This window comes from Salvelinus namaycush, chromosome 5, assembly GCF_016432855.1.
Source record: "Salvelinus namaycush isolate Seneca chromosome 5, SaNama_1.0, whole genome shotgun sequence".
Taxonomy (NCBI): Eukaryota; Metazoa; Chordata; class Actinopteri; order Salmoniformes; family Salmonidae; genus Salvelinus; species Salvelinus namaycush.
Window position 1 is genome coordinate 24,680,873 of NC_052311.1, and position 14,019 is coordinate 24,694,891.

The 14,019-nt window shown below is 44.0% G+C and overlaps 1 protein-coding gene across 1 annotated transcript; it reads left to right on the forward strand.

The window, feature by feature from the left end:
* Positions 1–74: 74 nt before the first annotated feature.
* Positions 75–9,981, forward strand: ankrd13d (ankyrin repeat domain 13 family, member D). Its single transcript, XM_038993803.1, has 16 exons — positions 75–1,207; positions 1,349–1,484; positions 5,491–5,615; positions 5,721–5,766; positions 5,921–6,064; positions 6,149–6,338; positions 6,474–6,540; positions 6,665–6,746; positions 6,828–6,889; positions 7,002–7,132; positions 7,269–7,426; positions 7,613–7,723; positions 8,412–8,584; positions 8,710–8,798; positions 8,915–9,148; positions 9,357–9,981. Exons 1-16 carry the CDS (start codon positions 1,124–1,126, stop codon positions 9,418–9,420), a joined length of 1,896 nt encoding a protein of 631 aa, XP_038849731.1. The 5' UTR covers positions 75–1,123; the 3' UTR covers positions 9,421–9,981.
* Positions 9,982–14,019: the final 4,038 nt, after the last annotated feature.

The following is a 14,019-nucleotide window of genomic DNA, read 5'->3' on the forward strand; positions in this document are numbered from 1 at the left end:
TGTGTGCTGAGATTGTGAGAGAGTGCACATTTGTGGTCCCGTTATCAGTTAACCCATTGTGAAATGAGGTTCTGCAAAGAATACTTGAGTAATATGGTACTTGGCTACTTGTCTTAGCCCAGTGTTTTACAAATCTGATCCTGGGGATCTTATCTTTTGTTACGGTGTCAGGTGATTCGCTGTGTACATGTAATACCTATTTTTTTTATTGGGCGCAAAGAGCCCGTGGTCATCAGCTGGAGATTCTCACCATTGCCCCACAGCGCTACTTGGCATCTGGCATTAGAAGTGGGGATAGAACAGTTGTGTACCCTTCAATGATTGTATGGCAACATGCATCACGCGCCCTTCCTCACCCACTCCAGCTGCTAGCAATAACCTGGAACTAAAGCGACGCTGAAAATGACGTGAATATAAATAAATAATGCAAACTGGGGTGTGCATATTGTCTCAGCTGCTGCAGTCTGTTTTTGTTAAGAATACCGGACTGTGTAATAGTGGTTTGTTGTTTCCAGAATGTTAGTGATTGGAATATGAACACCGACAAGGTATATTGACAGCATCCGAATTGACATCGCTATCATCGGACGTATTATATACTCGAGTGACCTGGATGTGTATTCGAAATAGGCCGTATCTCGGTCTATTATTTTGACTGCACAGGATCAGAAAAAGAACCATCGCGAAAGCGAGTGGGTGGTGATAGGGAGTTGTTTGCTAGTTAGCACATCAGCAGGACATGATACCGTCGTTTGTTACAAACAAACGGCATTGCTAGACTAGAAATGGACATGGTTAGACGTGCAATGTTAGCCAGCTAGCTAACCAGCAAGATGGAATGGAAAATAAGTGCTGTCATATGTTCTTAGCCAGTTAGCCGCTTTCCTGGCTAATGGGTAGACGAGGGCTAACTAGCTATGTATTTTAATCGGCACCTACTCCTAGCCTATTGCTAATTACTTTGCTAACTATTTACCCGTTTTATAAAGTAGAATCTTGCTACCTTGCGGGAATTTTTTGTGCACGCGTCCTCACACGTCTCTTTAGAGAGAACACTTTTGCTGCTGCTGTAAGAGAAACGGTGAAAGCTGTATAACAAGTTGCTAGCTACATTTGATAACCAATGGCTCAAGAGGCGTTTCCTTTTCATTTTCTGGTTTGGAATAACCAATACCTTGAGCTTGAACGGCAACTACAAAAAAACGAGGTAGGTCAACCTGGGGTAGCAACATACGTTTCTCTCTTTTCAACCGTTCACGTTTTGAGTTTGACAGCTTTGCGTCCCATACTGCACCGCTCAGATGGCGCGCCCCAGCTTTCATGACACACTAGTGCTGTTCTTCCACAGGAGAATGTGGATCGCTTGGACCCGCGGGGGCGCACCCCGCTAGAGCTGGCTGTGTGTCTGGGCCACCTGGAATCAACCCGTGTGCTGCTCAGACACTCTGCAGACCCAACGCACTGCAACGCTCAGAGCTGGACTGGTGAGTGGATACACATAGGAATGTATGGGAAGAGTACAAATCACTTGTTTCCTAAAACATATTGCTTACATGTTTTGAAGGATACAGTTCCTGTAGAAAGTCCACACCCCCCTGAACATTTTCATAAGTTACAAAGTAGAATTCAAATGCATTTTTCATTTTTTTTTGTCAAGGTTCTACCTACACAAAAAACTCGATTTCTTTTTAATGTTAGGTTTAATGAAGAATAAAACTCTAATACGGAGCATTCGGAAAGTATTCAGACCTCTTGACTTTTTCCACATTTTGTTATGTTACAGCCTTATTCTAAAAATGATTAAATAGTTTTTCCCCCCTCATCAATCTAAACACAATACCCAGCTTTATCGTTATGGTGGAGTTTCTCCCACTTCTCTGCAAATCCTCTTAAACTCTGTCAGGTTGGATGGGGAGCGTTGCTGCACAGCTATTTTCAGGTCTTTCCGGAGATGTTCGATCAGGTTCAAGTCCAGGCTCTGGCTGGGCCACTCAAGGAAATTCAGAGACTTGTCCCGAAGCCACTTCTGCGTTGTCTTGGCTGTGAGCTTAAGGTTTTTGTCCTGTTGAAAGGTGAACCTTCGCCCCAGTCTGAGGTCCATGTGCGCTCTGGAGCCTGTTTATATCAAGTATCACTTTGTACTTTGCTCTGTTCATCTTTCCCTCGATCCTGACGAGTCTCCCAATCCCTGCTGCTGAAAAACATTGCCACAGCATGATGCTAACACCACCATGGCTCAACGTAGGGATGGTTCCAGGTTTCCTCCAGACGTGATGCTTGGCATTCAGGCCAAGAGTTCAATCTTGGTTTCATCAGACTAGAGAAACTTGTTTCTCATGGTCTGAGAGTCCTTTAGGTGCCTTTTTGAAAACTCCAAGCGGGCTGTCGTGGCTTTTACTGAGGAGTGGCTTCTGTCTGGCCACTACTTTAAAAGTCTGATTGGTGGAGTGCTGCAGGATTTTTGTCCTTCTGGAAGGTTTTCCCATCTCCACAGAGGAACTCTGGAGCTCTGTCAGTGACCATCGGGTTCTTGGTCACCTCCCTGACCTAGGCCCTTGTCCCCGATTGCTCAGTTTGGCCAGGCTGCCAGCTCTAGGAAGAGTGTTGGTGGTTCCAAAACTTCCTCCATTTAAGAATGATGGAGGACACTGTGTTCTTGGGGACCTTCAATGCTGCAGATCTGTGTCTCAACACAATCCTGTCTCGGAGCTCTACGAACAATTCCTTCGACCTCATGGCTTGGTTTTTGCGCTGACATGAACTGTCAACTGAGTAAAGAGTCTGAATACTTATGTAAATGTTATTTATTTATATACATTTGCAAAAATTTAAACCTGTTTTTCTACGTCATTATGAGGTATTGTGTGTAGATTGATGAGGAAACATTTTTATTTGATCCATTTTAGAATAAGGCTGTAACGTAACAAATGTGGAAAAAGATTTGAAAACTTTCCAAATGCATTGTATACCTTGATTAGATTAGTATTCACCTCCTGAGTCAATACATGTTAGAAACACCTTTGGTGTCTTCTTGGGTACATCTCATAATTGCTTTGCACAACTGTATTGTGCAATATTTGCACATTATTCTTTAAAAATTTCTTCAAGCTCTGTCAAGTTGGTTGTTGATTAATACCATTTTCAAGTCTTGCCATAGATTTTAAGACAATTAAGGTCAAAAGTGTAACGAGTCCACTCAGGAACATTCAATGTCGTCTTGGTAAGAAACTCCAGTGTATATAAGGGAAAGAGGGATACCTAGTCAGTTGTACAACTGAATGTCTACAATTGAAATATGTCTTCCGCATTTAACCCAACCCCTCTGAATCAGAGAGGTGCGGGGGGCTGCCTTAATCGACATCCACGTCTTCGGCTCCCAGGGAACAGTGAGTTAACTGTCTTGCTCGGGCAGAACGACAGATTTTTACCTTGTCAGCTCGGGGATTCAATCCAGCAACCTTTCGGTTACTGACCCAACGCTCTAACCACTATTTGGCCTTGTCTTTTAGGTTATTTTCCTGCTGAAAGGTGAATTTGTCTCTGTGTCTGTTGGAAAGCAGACTGAAGTTGAACCAGGTTTTCCTCTAGGATTTTGACTGTGCTCAGCTCTTCCGTTTCTTTCTATCCTAAAAAAACTCCCTAGTCCATGCCGATGACAAGCATACCCATAACATGATGCAGCCACCACCATGCTTGAAAATATGAAGAGTGGTACTCAGTAACGTTGTGTTGGATTTGCCCCAAACATATCACTTTTGTATTCAAGACATAAACTTAATTTCCTTGCTACATAATTTGCAGTTTTACTTTCGTGCCTTATTGCAAACAGGATGCATGTTTTGGAATATTTGTTATTCTGTACAGGCTTCCTTGCTTTCATGCCGTCATTTAGCTTAGTATTGTGGAGTAACTACAATGTTGTTGATCCATCCTCAATTTTCTCCTGTCACAGCCATTCAACTCTGTAACTGTTTTAAAGTCGCCATTGGCCTCATGGTGAAATCCCTGAGTGATTTCCTTCCTCTCCGGCAACTGAGTTAGGAAGGACCCCTGTAGCTTTGCAGTGACTGGGTGTACATCGTCCAAAGTGTAATTAATAACTACACCATGCTTAAAGGGATATTCAATGTCTGTTTTTTTTACCCATTTATCAATAGGTGCCCTTTGCGAGGCATTGGAAAACCTCCCTGGTCTTTGGTTGAATCTGTTTGAAATTCACTGTTCGCCTGAAGGAACTTAAAGATAATTTTACTTGTGGGGTAAAGAGATGAGGTAATCATTCAAAAATCATGTTAAACACTATTATTGCACTGACTGAGTCCATGTAACTTTTATGTGGCTTTTTTAACACATTTTTACTCCTGAACTTATTTAGGCGTGCCATAACAAACGGGTTGAATACTTATTGATTCAAGACATTTCAGCTTTTCATTATTTAGATATTACTAAAAACATAATTCCACTGTTATTATAGGTTATTGTGTGTAGGCCAGTAACACACAATCTAAATGTAGTCAATTTTAAATTCAGGCTGTAACAACAAAATGTAGAAAAAGTCTAGGGGTGTGACAACTTTCTGAAGGCACTGTATGTATGGGCGACAGAGGAAGGGGTAGTCATTCAAAAATCATGCCAACTCTTATTATTTCCATATAATTTATTATCTGATTTGTTAAGCCAAATTTGACTTCTGTGGTCAATCTGGAGGCGGAAAAAACTCACACCTGGTTAGTCAAGGTGCTGGCTAGCGGAGTAGAACACTTGAAAAAGAAAAGGAGAGCCTCACACTCTCTGAGCTCAGACGTAATTTAATAATGTTTCGACAGACAAGCTGTCTTCATCGTGGTATAATGACAAACATTGCGGGTCACTAATTGATATAGAGTTAGAAAGTACACACACAGGTGTGTGTAATCATGGCCAGCTGTGGCTTGATTTCATTGGTCGATTTACAGATATAAATAGAATGTATAAAGAAGCATGAATGGATATGATCATAGATACAATGTGGATACGTAGGCCTACAAACATTATTTACAATGGATAGCGAAAACACAATCACAAGAAGGACTTCAGATCAAACTCTACTTTGAGACCAAAGGGAGCAAAGGCTTTCAAACTCTATATAAACGAGTCACCCACCGTGTTTGTCATTATACGCTGATGAAGACCGCTTGGCTGTCGAAACGTTGTTACATTATTGCGTCTGAGTGTGCGGCTCTCATTTTTCTTTTTCAAATTTGACTTCTGAACTTCCCAAAACAAAGCGGATGAATACTTATGCAACTAATTATTTTATAACATTTTTATTATTTTATCAAATGTTTTTTCACTTTGTTATTATGGAGTATTTTGTGTAGGTCAATGACAACATTACAATTAAATCTATTTCACTCCCACTTTGTAACGCAACAAAATGTGAGAAAAGTTCAATTGAGTGTAGACATTCTATAGGCACTGTGTGTGGGTTGATGGCATGTCTATGTCCAGTTTTGCAGGAGGCAGTGAGCACAGGGGACCCTGAGCTTTGTCAGCTGGTGCTGCAGTATAGAGACTTCAAGCGAGCCACAGAGAGACTGGCCGGCATCCCAGAACTGCTCAGCAAGCTAAGACGGGTAAGGTAACGCTTTGCAGTCTTCGCTTCAGCCATATATCAAACACAGGTAGCACACCTGTCAATCACATATCTGAAACTCACAATGCTGTGTCACCTCTTTCAGGCCCGGGATTTTTACGTGGAGATGAAATGGGAGTTCACCAGTTGGGGTGAGTGTGTGTGATCGTGAAGGGCTCATATCTGCTCACTGTGGTGGGTTTCAGCACCAGATGAACAGCCCCCAGTTATACTGTCACTGTGATGCACTGAAGTGTTTACGGTGGTTAACCCCCCCCCCCCCCCCCCCCCCCCCCAAACTCTCAGTCCCCCTGGTCTCCAAGGTGTGTCCCAGTGATGTGTACCGCGTGTGGAAGAGTGGCTCGTGTCTGCGGGTGGACACCACCCTACTGGGCTTTGAGCACATGACCTGGCTCAAGGGCCGTCGCAGCTACATCTTTAAGGGCGAAGGTATAACACTGATGGTATGGTTTCCATAGAGCGGTTGAATGGTGAATGTGTGTCGTCTCCATGGTAATGTGTGTGTTTCTATAGAGAATGGCGCTGTGGTGATGGAGGTGGACCATGACAAGCAGGTGGTGTACACAGAGCCTCTGTCTCTCTCCCTGCGGGATGCTCCGTCTCTCCTGGCTGCCATGCTGCCCACCCAGGAGAACACCACCCAGAGACTCACCTCCCCTATCGTCTCCACACACCTCAACACACGCAACATCGCCTTCGAGAGGTAACCCACACACACATCGTCTTCACACACCTCAACACACTCAACTTCGCCTTCGAAAGGTAGCTACTTCACACACAACATACTCACCTACCTGGTCTGTCTTCTAATTCTGCTCTCCTGCTCTTTGCTGCACAGGAACAAGTCTGGCATTTGGGGCTGGCGCTCTGAGAAGAGTGAGGCAGTCAGTGGCTACGAAGCAAAGGTGAGCCCAGAGACACCATTGGACTTGAAAAATGTTTGTAATAGAAAGTGTTTCTTGGCGTTTAAATTATTTATTTATTTTTGATTTACTGAATCATGTTTTTTTTCCTTTGGTTTGTTTTCAGGTGTACAGCGCCACTAATGTGGAGCTGGTGACTCGATCAAGAACAGAGCACCTGTCGGACCAGGACAAGTCAAAGAGCAAAGGTACACACAGAACACTTATGTTTTATTTGGTCATAGTGTACGTACAGGCACAGCATGGTTCAATCCCTCCTGTCCTCCCAGGCACCAAGACTCCTCTTCAGTCCTTCCTGGGGATAGCTGAGCAGCATACTGCACCTAATGGGGTGAGTTTCAGAAAGACACCTCCACCTCATATTATATGTGGTGGATAGATGCTTTGATGGACTGACTGACTGGATGTGGTCAATGATTTGTCTCTCTTCCCATGTTTCTCAGAGTAATGTTTCTCAGTGTGCCAGCCCCCATAACCCCACAGCCATCACCGCTGAGGAATACTTTGACCCAGAGTTCCAACTCAATGAACGAGACATCGGACGCCCCGTGGAGCTCACCAGCAAAGTCCAGAGGTACCGCTGTTGCCATGGCAACAGAGCGCCGGGATCACCGTAGCAACGCACAGTCAAGCTTTGAGAAGCACAAGATCACCGCCATGTTTAATGCAAGTGTCTCTCTTTTTCTCTCTCTTGCTCTCTCTCTCTTTAGGTTTAAGGCCCATCTGTGGTTGAGTGAGGCTCACCCTCTGTCATTGGCTGAGCAGGTCACGCCCATCATTGACCTCATGGCCATCTCCAACGCCCATTTTGCCAAACTACGTGACTTCATCACTCTGAGCCTGCCCCCCGGCTTCCCGGTCAAAATAGGTGAGGCTTAATCCCAAACTGACCCCTAGTCCCTACCTTCTAGGCTGGATCTGAAACAGAGTCCCAAAGAGAAGACATGGAGAGGAGCAGGTGCTATCAGAAGAAAAAGGATATGCTTTACAATTTAAGCTTAAACAAAGTGACAAGAGTTTGAAGATCTCCCCTTTCTCTCGCTCTCTCTTTCAGAGATCCCTCTGTTCCATGTGTTGAATGCCAGAGTGACCTTCAGTAACCTGTGTGGCTGTGATGAGCCTGTCAGCTCGGTTACTGTACACACACCTGAGGCCCTCGAGGCTGGTAACCACACGCAACACTCACTAAAGGGCTATTTATACCCTACGGAGACGGACCCTACGGAGTGTAGTGCAGTGTCGCAATGACGTTTTTCGTCCCCAAATGGGGCAGCTCCTTGTAGTGCGAGCTGATTTTCTACATAGTCCTGTGCCCCTTGAATGCTTTTAACGCGCCGTATCATTCCTTGTGTATCCATGGGGGAAGTGTTGTGTATATAATCTCAGCAACTGTTCAGACAATTAACCAAACAACATTGTAGCCTTAATTAGAATGTATTTTGTTTAGAAGTAATAAATATTTTCTTTGTCACCAAAACATGACATTCTATTTTTAGCTGAGTGAATACATAGGAGCAGCATATGACATTTAGATAATGTTGTAGGTTACACCGGCAAGTTTTAAGAATATTTGCCAGGGCATTTGATTTAATAATAAATCTGATTGACATGTTAAACAATGTGGGAAGCTAAAAGGCTAGCTATCTTGCAGTGTTTAGCCAACTTACTAGCTAGGGAAGACAAGACTCTTCTTTTGCTTTCACAACAAATGAAAAGACAACAAGAACTTCTGTTTCCCCCTTGTGAATGTTGCTATTTGGGAGTCTGGATGGGTGAGGTATCGTGTTACCAAAAGGTGCACGTTGCTCGAAAAATGTGTGTGGAAACGTATCTCCCTGTCCCTCTGCTCCCAGGGCAGGCCCTGCGTCCATTTAACTGCGAGGTGGACCCCTCCGTATTTGAACCACCCCCAGACTACACCACGCTTGGTCCGGGCCGCAGCGAGCCAATGAGAGACGAGGACGATAACTTGCTGCAGTTTGCCATCCAGCAGAGCCTATTGGATGCAGGGACAGAGAGCGACCAGGTGAGACAGGAAATAATCATGGTTTACTTTTAATAGAAGTCATTGATCCACAAATTAAATATTTATCAGCTTTAGGTTTTCATGACGATTGCCACGGAAGTTCAGTAAAATCTATCTCTCTGTAGGTGACTATATGGGAGGCTCTGACTAACAGTCGTCCTGTTTCTGGGCAAATACAGTCACCCCTGTATGAGGACGACTCTCAGCTGGAGAGGTGAGAAAAGTGTCCATATCTCCTTTTCACCTTGTTCATGTCGAAAAATATATTATAAGGCTTTCACTCTCTGGGATTAGCTTTTAAACCGTCATCCCGCTACCTCTCTCTGATAGGGCTATCCAGGAGTCCCTGTCGATCTCATTGGCTGGTGGTGAGGAAGGAGAGCCTGCAGATCCTGCCCCTCCCCTGTCAGTCTCGCCGTTGCACCCCGGAGCCTACTCTCCTCCCTCCTACAGCTCAGTGGCTGAGCCGCGGTTGCCGGGGCCATTTCCCGGGGCAAACAGCTTTGACGAGCAGCTACGCATCGCCATGGAACTCTCGTGCAGGGAACAGGAAGAGATGGACAGGTGTGAGAGGGATGAGTTCTTGTAGGGTTTCTTTCTCTGATCATCCATTGTTTTCTGACCAGGGAAAGGGATGAGGAGAGGAACCCGTTCTAGAGTATTTGAACACAGCCATGCAGAGTGGGATTATAAGGATGGATGAGGAAAGGATTTGGGGAGCTTGATTGCCAATTTCTGGGATCTAATGACTTAATTCTGTTTCCTGTTACAGGGCGAGGCAGGAGGAAGAGGATGAGCTGGAGAGGATCCTTCAGCTGTCACTTTTAGAGAAGTAGCCACGTATCTTGATTGGGGAACAAACATGTTAATTTTTTATTTTTTATTTTTTATCCTGCAATGTTAAATTATTATTATTTTATTGTTTTCATTTATGATGTCTTAATAATGGGGCATTAGGAGAGTATGGGACCAGACTGCAGGGAGGGAGGTAGAGATGGTACTGGCCTCAAGGTGGGTAAAAGCAATCTGGTGGAAACTAATTTCCATTCACCAGTGGGCACCTGCTGTATTTGCTGTCACCTGGGAAGGGTTGTTTTGAGAGATGAGGGTTACTGGAAGGGAGAGATGGTAAAACTAGCAGTGCTGCTGTGAGAGCGCTTCTAAGGCCCTGAATGGATGGAGAGAGCACTTTTATTTATTTTTCACAACCCAGCTGTCATTGAGTGATAAGTCCTTTAACCTTTCACCTATGATACAAACTGATAATAGTGATATGATTAAAAAAATACTGATATATAAGATAATTATTGATAAATATATTATAATGGTTGAAACACAATTATGCTGGTTGACTCCTGCGTGTGACTTGGAAAATAAATGTATTCATTGATCCTGAAGCATTTGTGTGGTAGTTTATTTCCGTGTGTGTGCGTGCAAAGGTCAGAAGCTGACAATTCAGATATCTAGGCCAGTGTTCATCTTTATGCACCATTTTATTATATAAATCTACATCTCATTGGCTAATTTTTAACTGGAGCCAAGCATGAGCTCAAAAACAAAAGGTGCATTTACTATAGTGTACACATCTTTACAAGGCTGATTGACAGGATGTTTCCTCGCCAACGTGACATTTGGGTACAAAACTGAGAAATAAAAACTTGCTAGATGCTATAGATCAAGTGTGTTCATTCGTGACAATGTTGCTCTGTGTGTGTGTGATTTTTGTGTAGTGTGTGAACTGTTCCCCTGTGTAGGTCTGTTTCATCCCTTTCGGTACTGCTGTGCGGAGCTCCTAATCCAGGTCTTCAGGTCTGGGGTCTGGAGAGACGAAAACAGAGAGTAGAGACGGACTGAAGAGAACTTACAAGTCTGAGACTGCAGCCACGTCTATTGTAAACACACTGATGCGCTGAAGTTGATTGTGACCCACACACCTGGAGTTAATACTTCATCTGCGTCCTGATATTCGTTTCCTGCCTCTGTGGCTTTGATTGGTAGTTTGGGAAAGGAGGGAGGGGTGCTCCCTTTCGGGGACTTTGTGTGGATCATCGGTGCCACTCTCGCCCGGGGGACCGTTTTGGGTGGAAAACAGGGCAATGCGAGTGGCAAATCTGATGGGTACAGGTCACAAGTTACACACCCTGTACGATACAGGAGTAATGATATGATTGTTATGGGGATAAGTTTAGCCTTCAGTGGTGAGTCAACTTATTTGTCGTGTTGTGACGCTCTCACCAATGCAGGTGTCGTAGGGCTGGGGAACCAGGTATGGGTGCAGACGGAACTCTGTCACTTTCAGGAAGTGATCTAGCACTGCCCCCAGGGAAGGGACAGTCACCTGATGAAACGGACAGACATTAGGATGTTACCTCATATCGGACAAACTTGAAGGGCTGTCAAGACACTAAGCATATACAGAGTGTTGTCTCATATCAGTGCTGTGTTTTGAGCCCATCCTGATGGGATGAGTGTCAGACATTCAGTACAGGAATCAGGCTGCAGGAGCAGGACTCACTGGGGCATCGAGTTCTATGATGAAGTCTGTGTCTGTGGAAAGCACTTTGTAGTTCTTCATCACTGGGCCACTGAAAGATAGAAAGAGTCTGGTAAATCTCAAGAGTACTCGGTCTCCTCTCTACTCCCTCAGCCAGACACACTGTTGTATGATAGGGCTAGGGTGCTGTTGTCAATAAAGGCTTGTTTAGTGAATGGGGGAGAAACTTGAGGCCTGTAAGTTACAGGGTGTTGGAGTTCTGGGTTAAAGATCAGGGGTGAGATGTTAAAGTTCAAGACCTGGGGTAGTCCTGTCTCAAGGTGATGGCGTAGTTAGTGTTGTCAGTCGAGGGGCGGAGAATGATGCTGCCGTACTCTGTGTTCTCCTTCAACATCTTCTCTGCCTTCTGTCGAGACACAGGAAAGAAACAGCTGGAGAGAGGAGAAGAAAAGGAGGGTGAGAGGAGACAAGGAGATAAAATACATTTTGTATCAAAATAATGAATAGAAACATGGCAATACTCACGGGGGGGTTCCAGAGAGGGCGTCATCATATGTGTCGCATGAGGAGGGATGGATATGGTAGGTGGTGTAAGGCAGGGTAGGACATGGGGCCTGTCTCTTCTTCTCCTCAGACAGAACCTCTTCCAGCCTCAGCATCTGACCAGGGAGCAGCTGCAGTTTACTGGGGATCTCCTTCTACAGGGCACATCGTCAAAGAAATTGCATGTTTATATTTACTTTGCTCTTTAGTTTAATCTACAAGTTCTCTGTTCTTACTTAACTCTCAGGAAAGTGAGTCAGAATGAGTATTTAACCCTGACATCCCTATGTGTGTATGTGTTACATACTCAGTGGCCACAGTCATGATGAAGCCTCTCCACTCCTCTCCTGTGTTGGGGTTATCCACCTAGATCAGATATCAACAGATACCTGTCTCTTAAATCTGCAGGATTGTGCAACCACTTTATGGCTGTTTGCCAGTAAAACGTTCTGATTAGGAGTGGCAATAACTTGACTGAACGTAACATAAATGACCTTTAGCTGCACTTCCTCATTGGTCAGGGTGAGAGTGTAGATGGTTGACCTGTTGTTTTGATAAGGAGAATCCATCGACATCGACTTCAACATCTGAAGGTCCAGTTTCTCTGAGTACTGATAGGGAATTACGTATCTGATTAGTCAAGCCATAGATAGATTCCAACACTTGATACAATACAACCGAGCGATTAGATGAGTGCAGCTATTCTCTTACTGTGTCATGCATCTCGTCTGTGTACAGAAAGATTGTAGATCCACGGAGCTCCCCATAAAAGTTCTTAAATTCCTGGAAAAGGCCAAACCATATTCAACATGAAGTCCATTGCTCTACACTTGCAGAAACATGCCCAAATGAATTGATTTACTTTGATAAGTATACTTTACCAGTCAAAAGTTTCTACATTGTAGAATAATAGTGAAGACATCAAAACTATGAAATAACACATTTGGAATCATGTAACCAAAAAAAGTGTTAAACAAATATTTTATATTTGAGATTCTTCAAAGTAGCCACCCTTTGTGTTTATGACAGCTTTGTACGCTCTTGGCATTCTCTCAACCAGCTTCAGAAGGTAGTCATCTGGAATGCATTTCAATTAACAGGTGTGTCTTGTTAAAAGTCAATTTGTGGAATTGATTTCCTTTTATGCGTTTGAGCCAATCAGCTGTGTTGTGACAAGGTAGGGGTGGTGTACAGAAGATAGCCCTATTTGGTAAAAGACCAAGTCCATATTATGGCAAGAACAGCTCAAATAATCAAAGAGAAAGGACAGTCCATCATTACTTTAAGACATGAAGGTCAGTCAATCAGGAACATTTCAAGAACTTTCAAAGTTTCTTCAAGTGTAGTTGCAAAAACCATCAACCGCTATGATGAAACTCTCACGGGGACTGCCACAGGAAAGGAAGACCCAGAGTTACCTCTGCTACAGAGGATAAGTTCATTAGAGTTAACTGCAACTCAGATTGCAGTCCAAATGTTTTTAATTTATTTTTAATTTCACCTTTATTAAACCAGGTAAGATAGTTGAGAACAAGTTCTCATTTACAACTGCGACCTGGCCAAGATAAAGCAAAGCAGTGCGACACAAACAACAACACAGAGTTACACATGGAATAAACAAGCGTACAGTCAATAACACAACAGAAAAAAAAGAGTCTATATACAGCTTCACAGTGTAAATGTAACAGACACATCTCAACATCAACTGTTCAGAAGAGTGAGTGAATCAGGCCTTCATGGTCGAATTGCTGAAAAGAAACCACTACTAAAGGACACCAATAATAAGAAGAGACTTGCTTGGGCCAAGAAGCACAAGCAATGGACATTAGACCGGTGGAAATCTGTCATTTGGTCTGATGAGACCAAATTTGAGATTTTTGGTTCCAACCACTGTGTCTTTGTGGGACGCAGAGTAGGTGAATGGATGATCTCCGCATGTGTGGTTCACACCGGGAAGCATGGAGGAGGAGGTGTGATGGTGTGGGGATGCTTTGCTGGTGACACTGTCTGTGATTTATTTAGAATTCAAGGCACACTTAACCAGCATGGCTACCATAGCATTCTGCGGCGATACGCCATCGCATCTGGTTGCGCTTAGTGGGATTACCATTTGTTTTTCAACAGGACAATGACCCAACACACATCTCCAGGCTTTGTAAGGGCTATTTTACCAAGAAGGAGAGTGATGGTGCTGCATCAGATGACCTGCTTTCCACAATCACCCAACCTCAACCCAATTGAGATGGTTTGGGATGAGTTAGACCGCAGAGTGAAGGAAAAGCAGCCAACAAGTGCTCAGCACTGTCAATCGCTCCCTAAAACACTTCAGCGAGCAGGCCTTTCCTTCCGGGTATCCTGGAAGGATATTAACCTCATCCCGTCAGTAGAGGATGCCTGG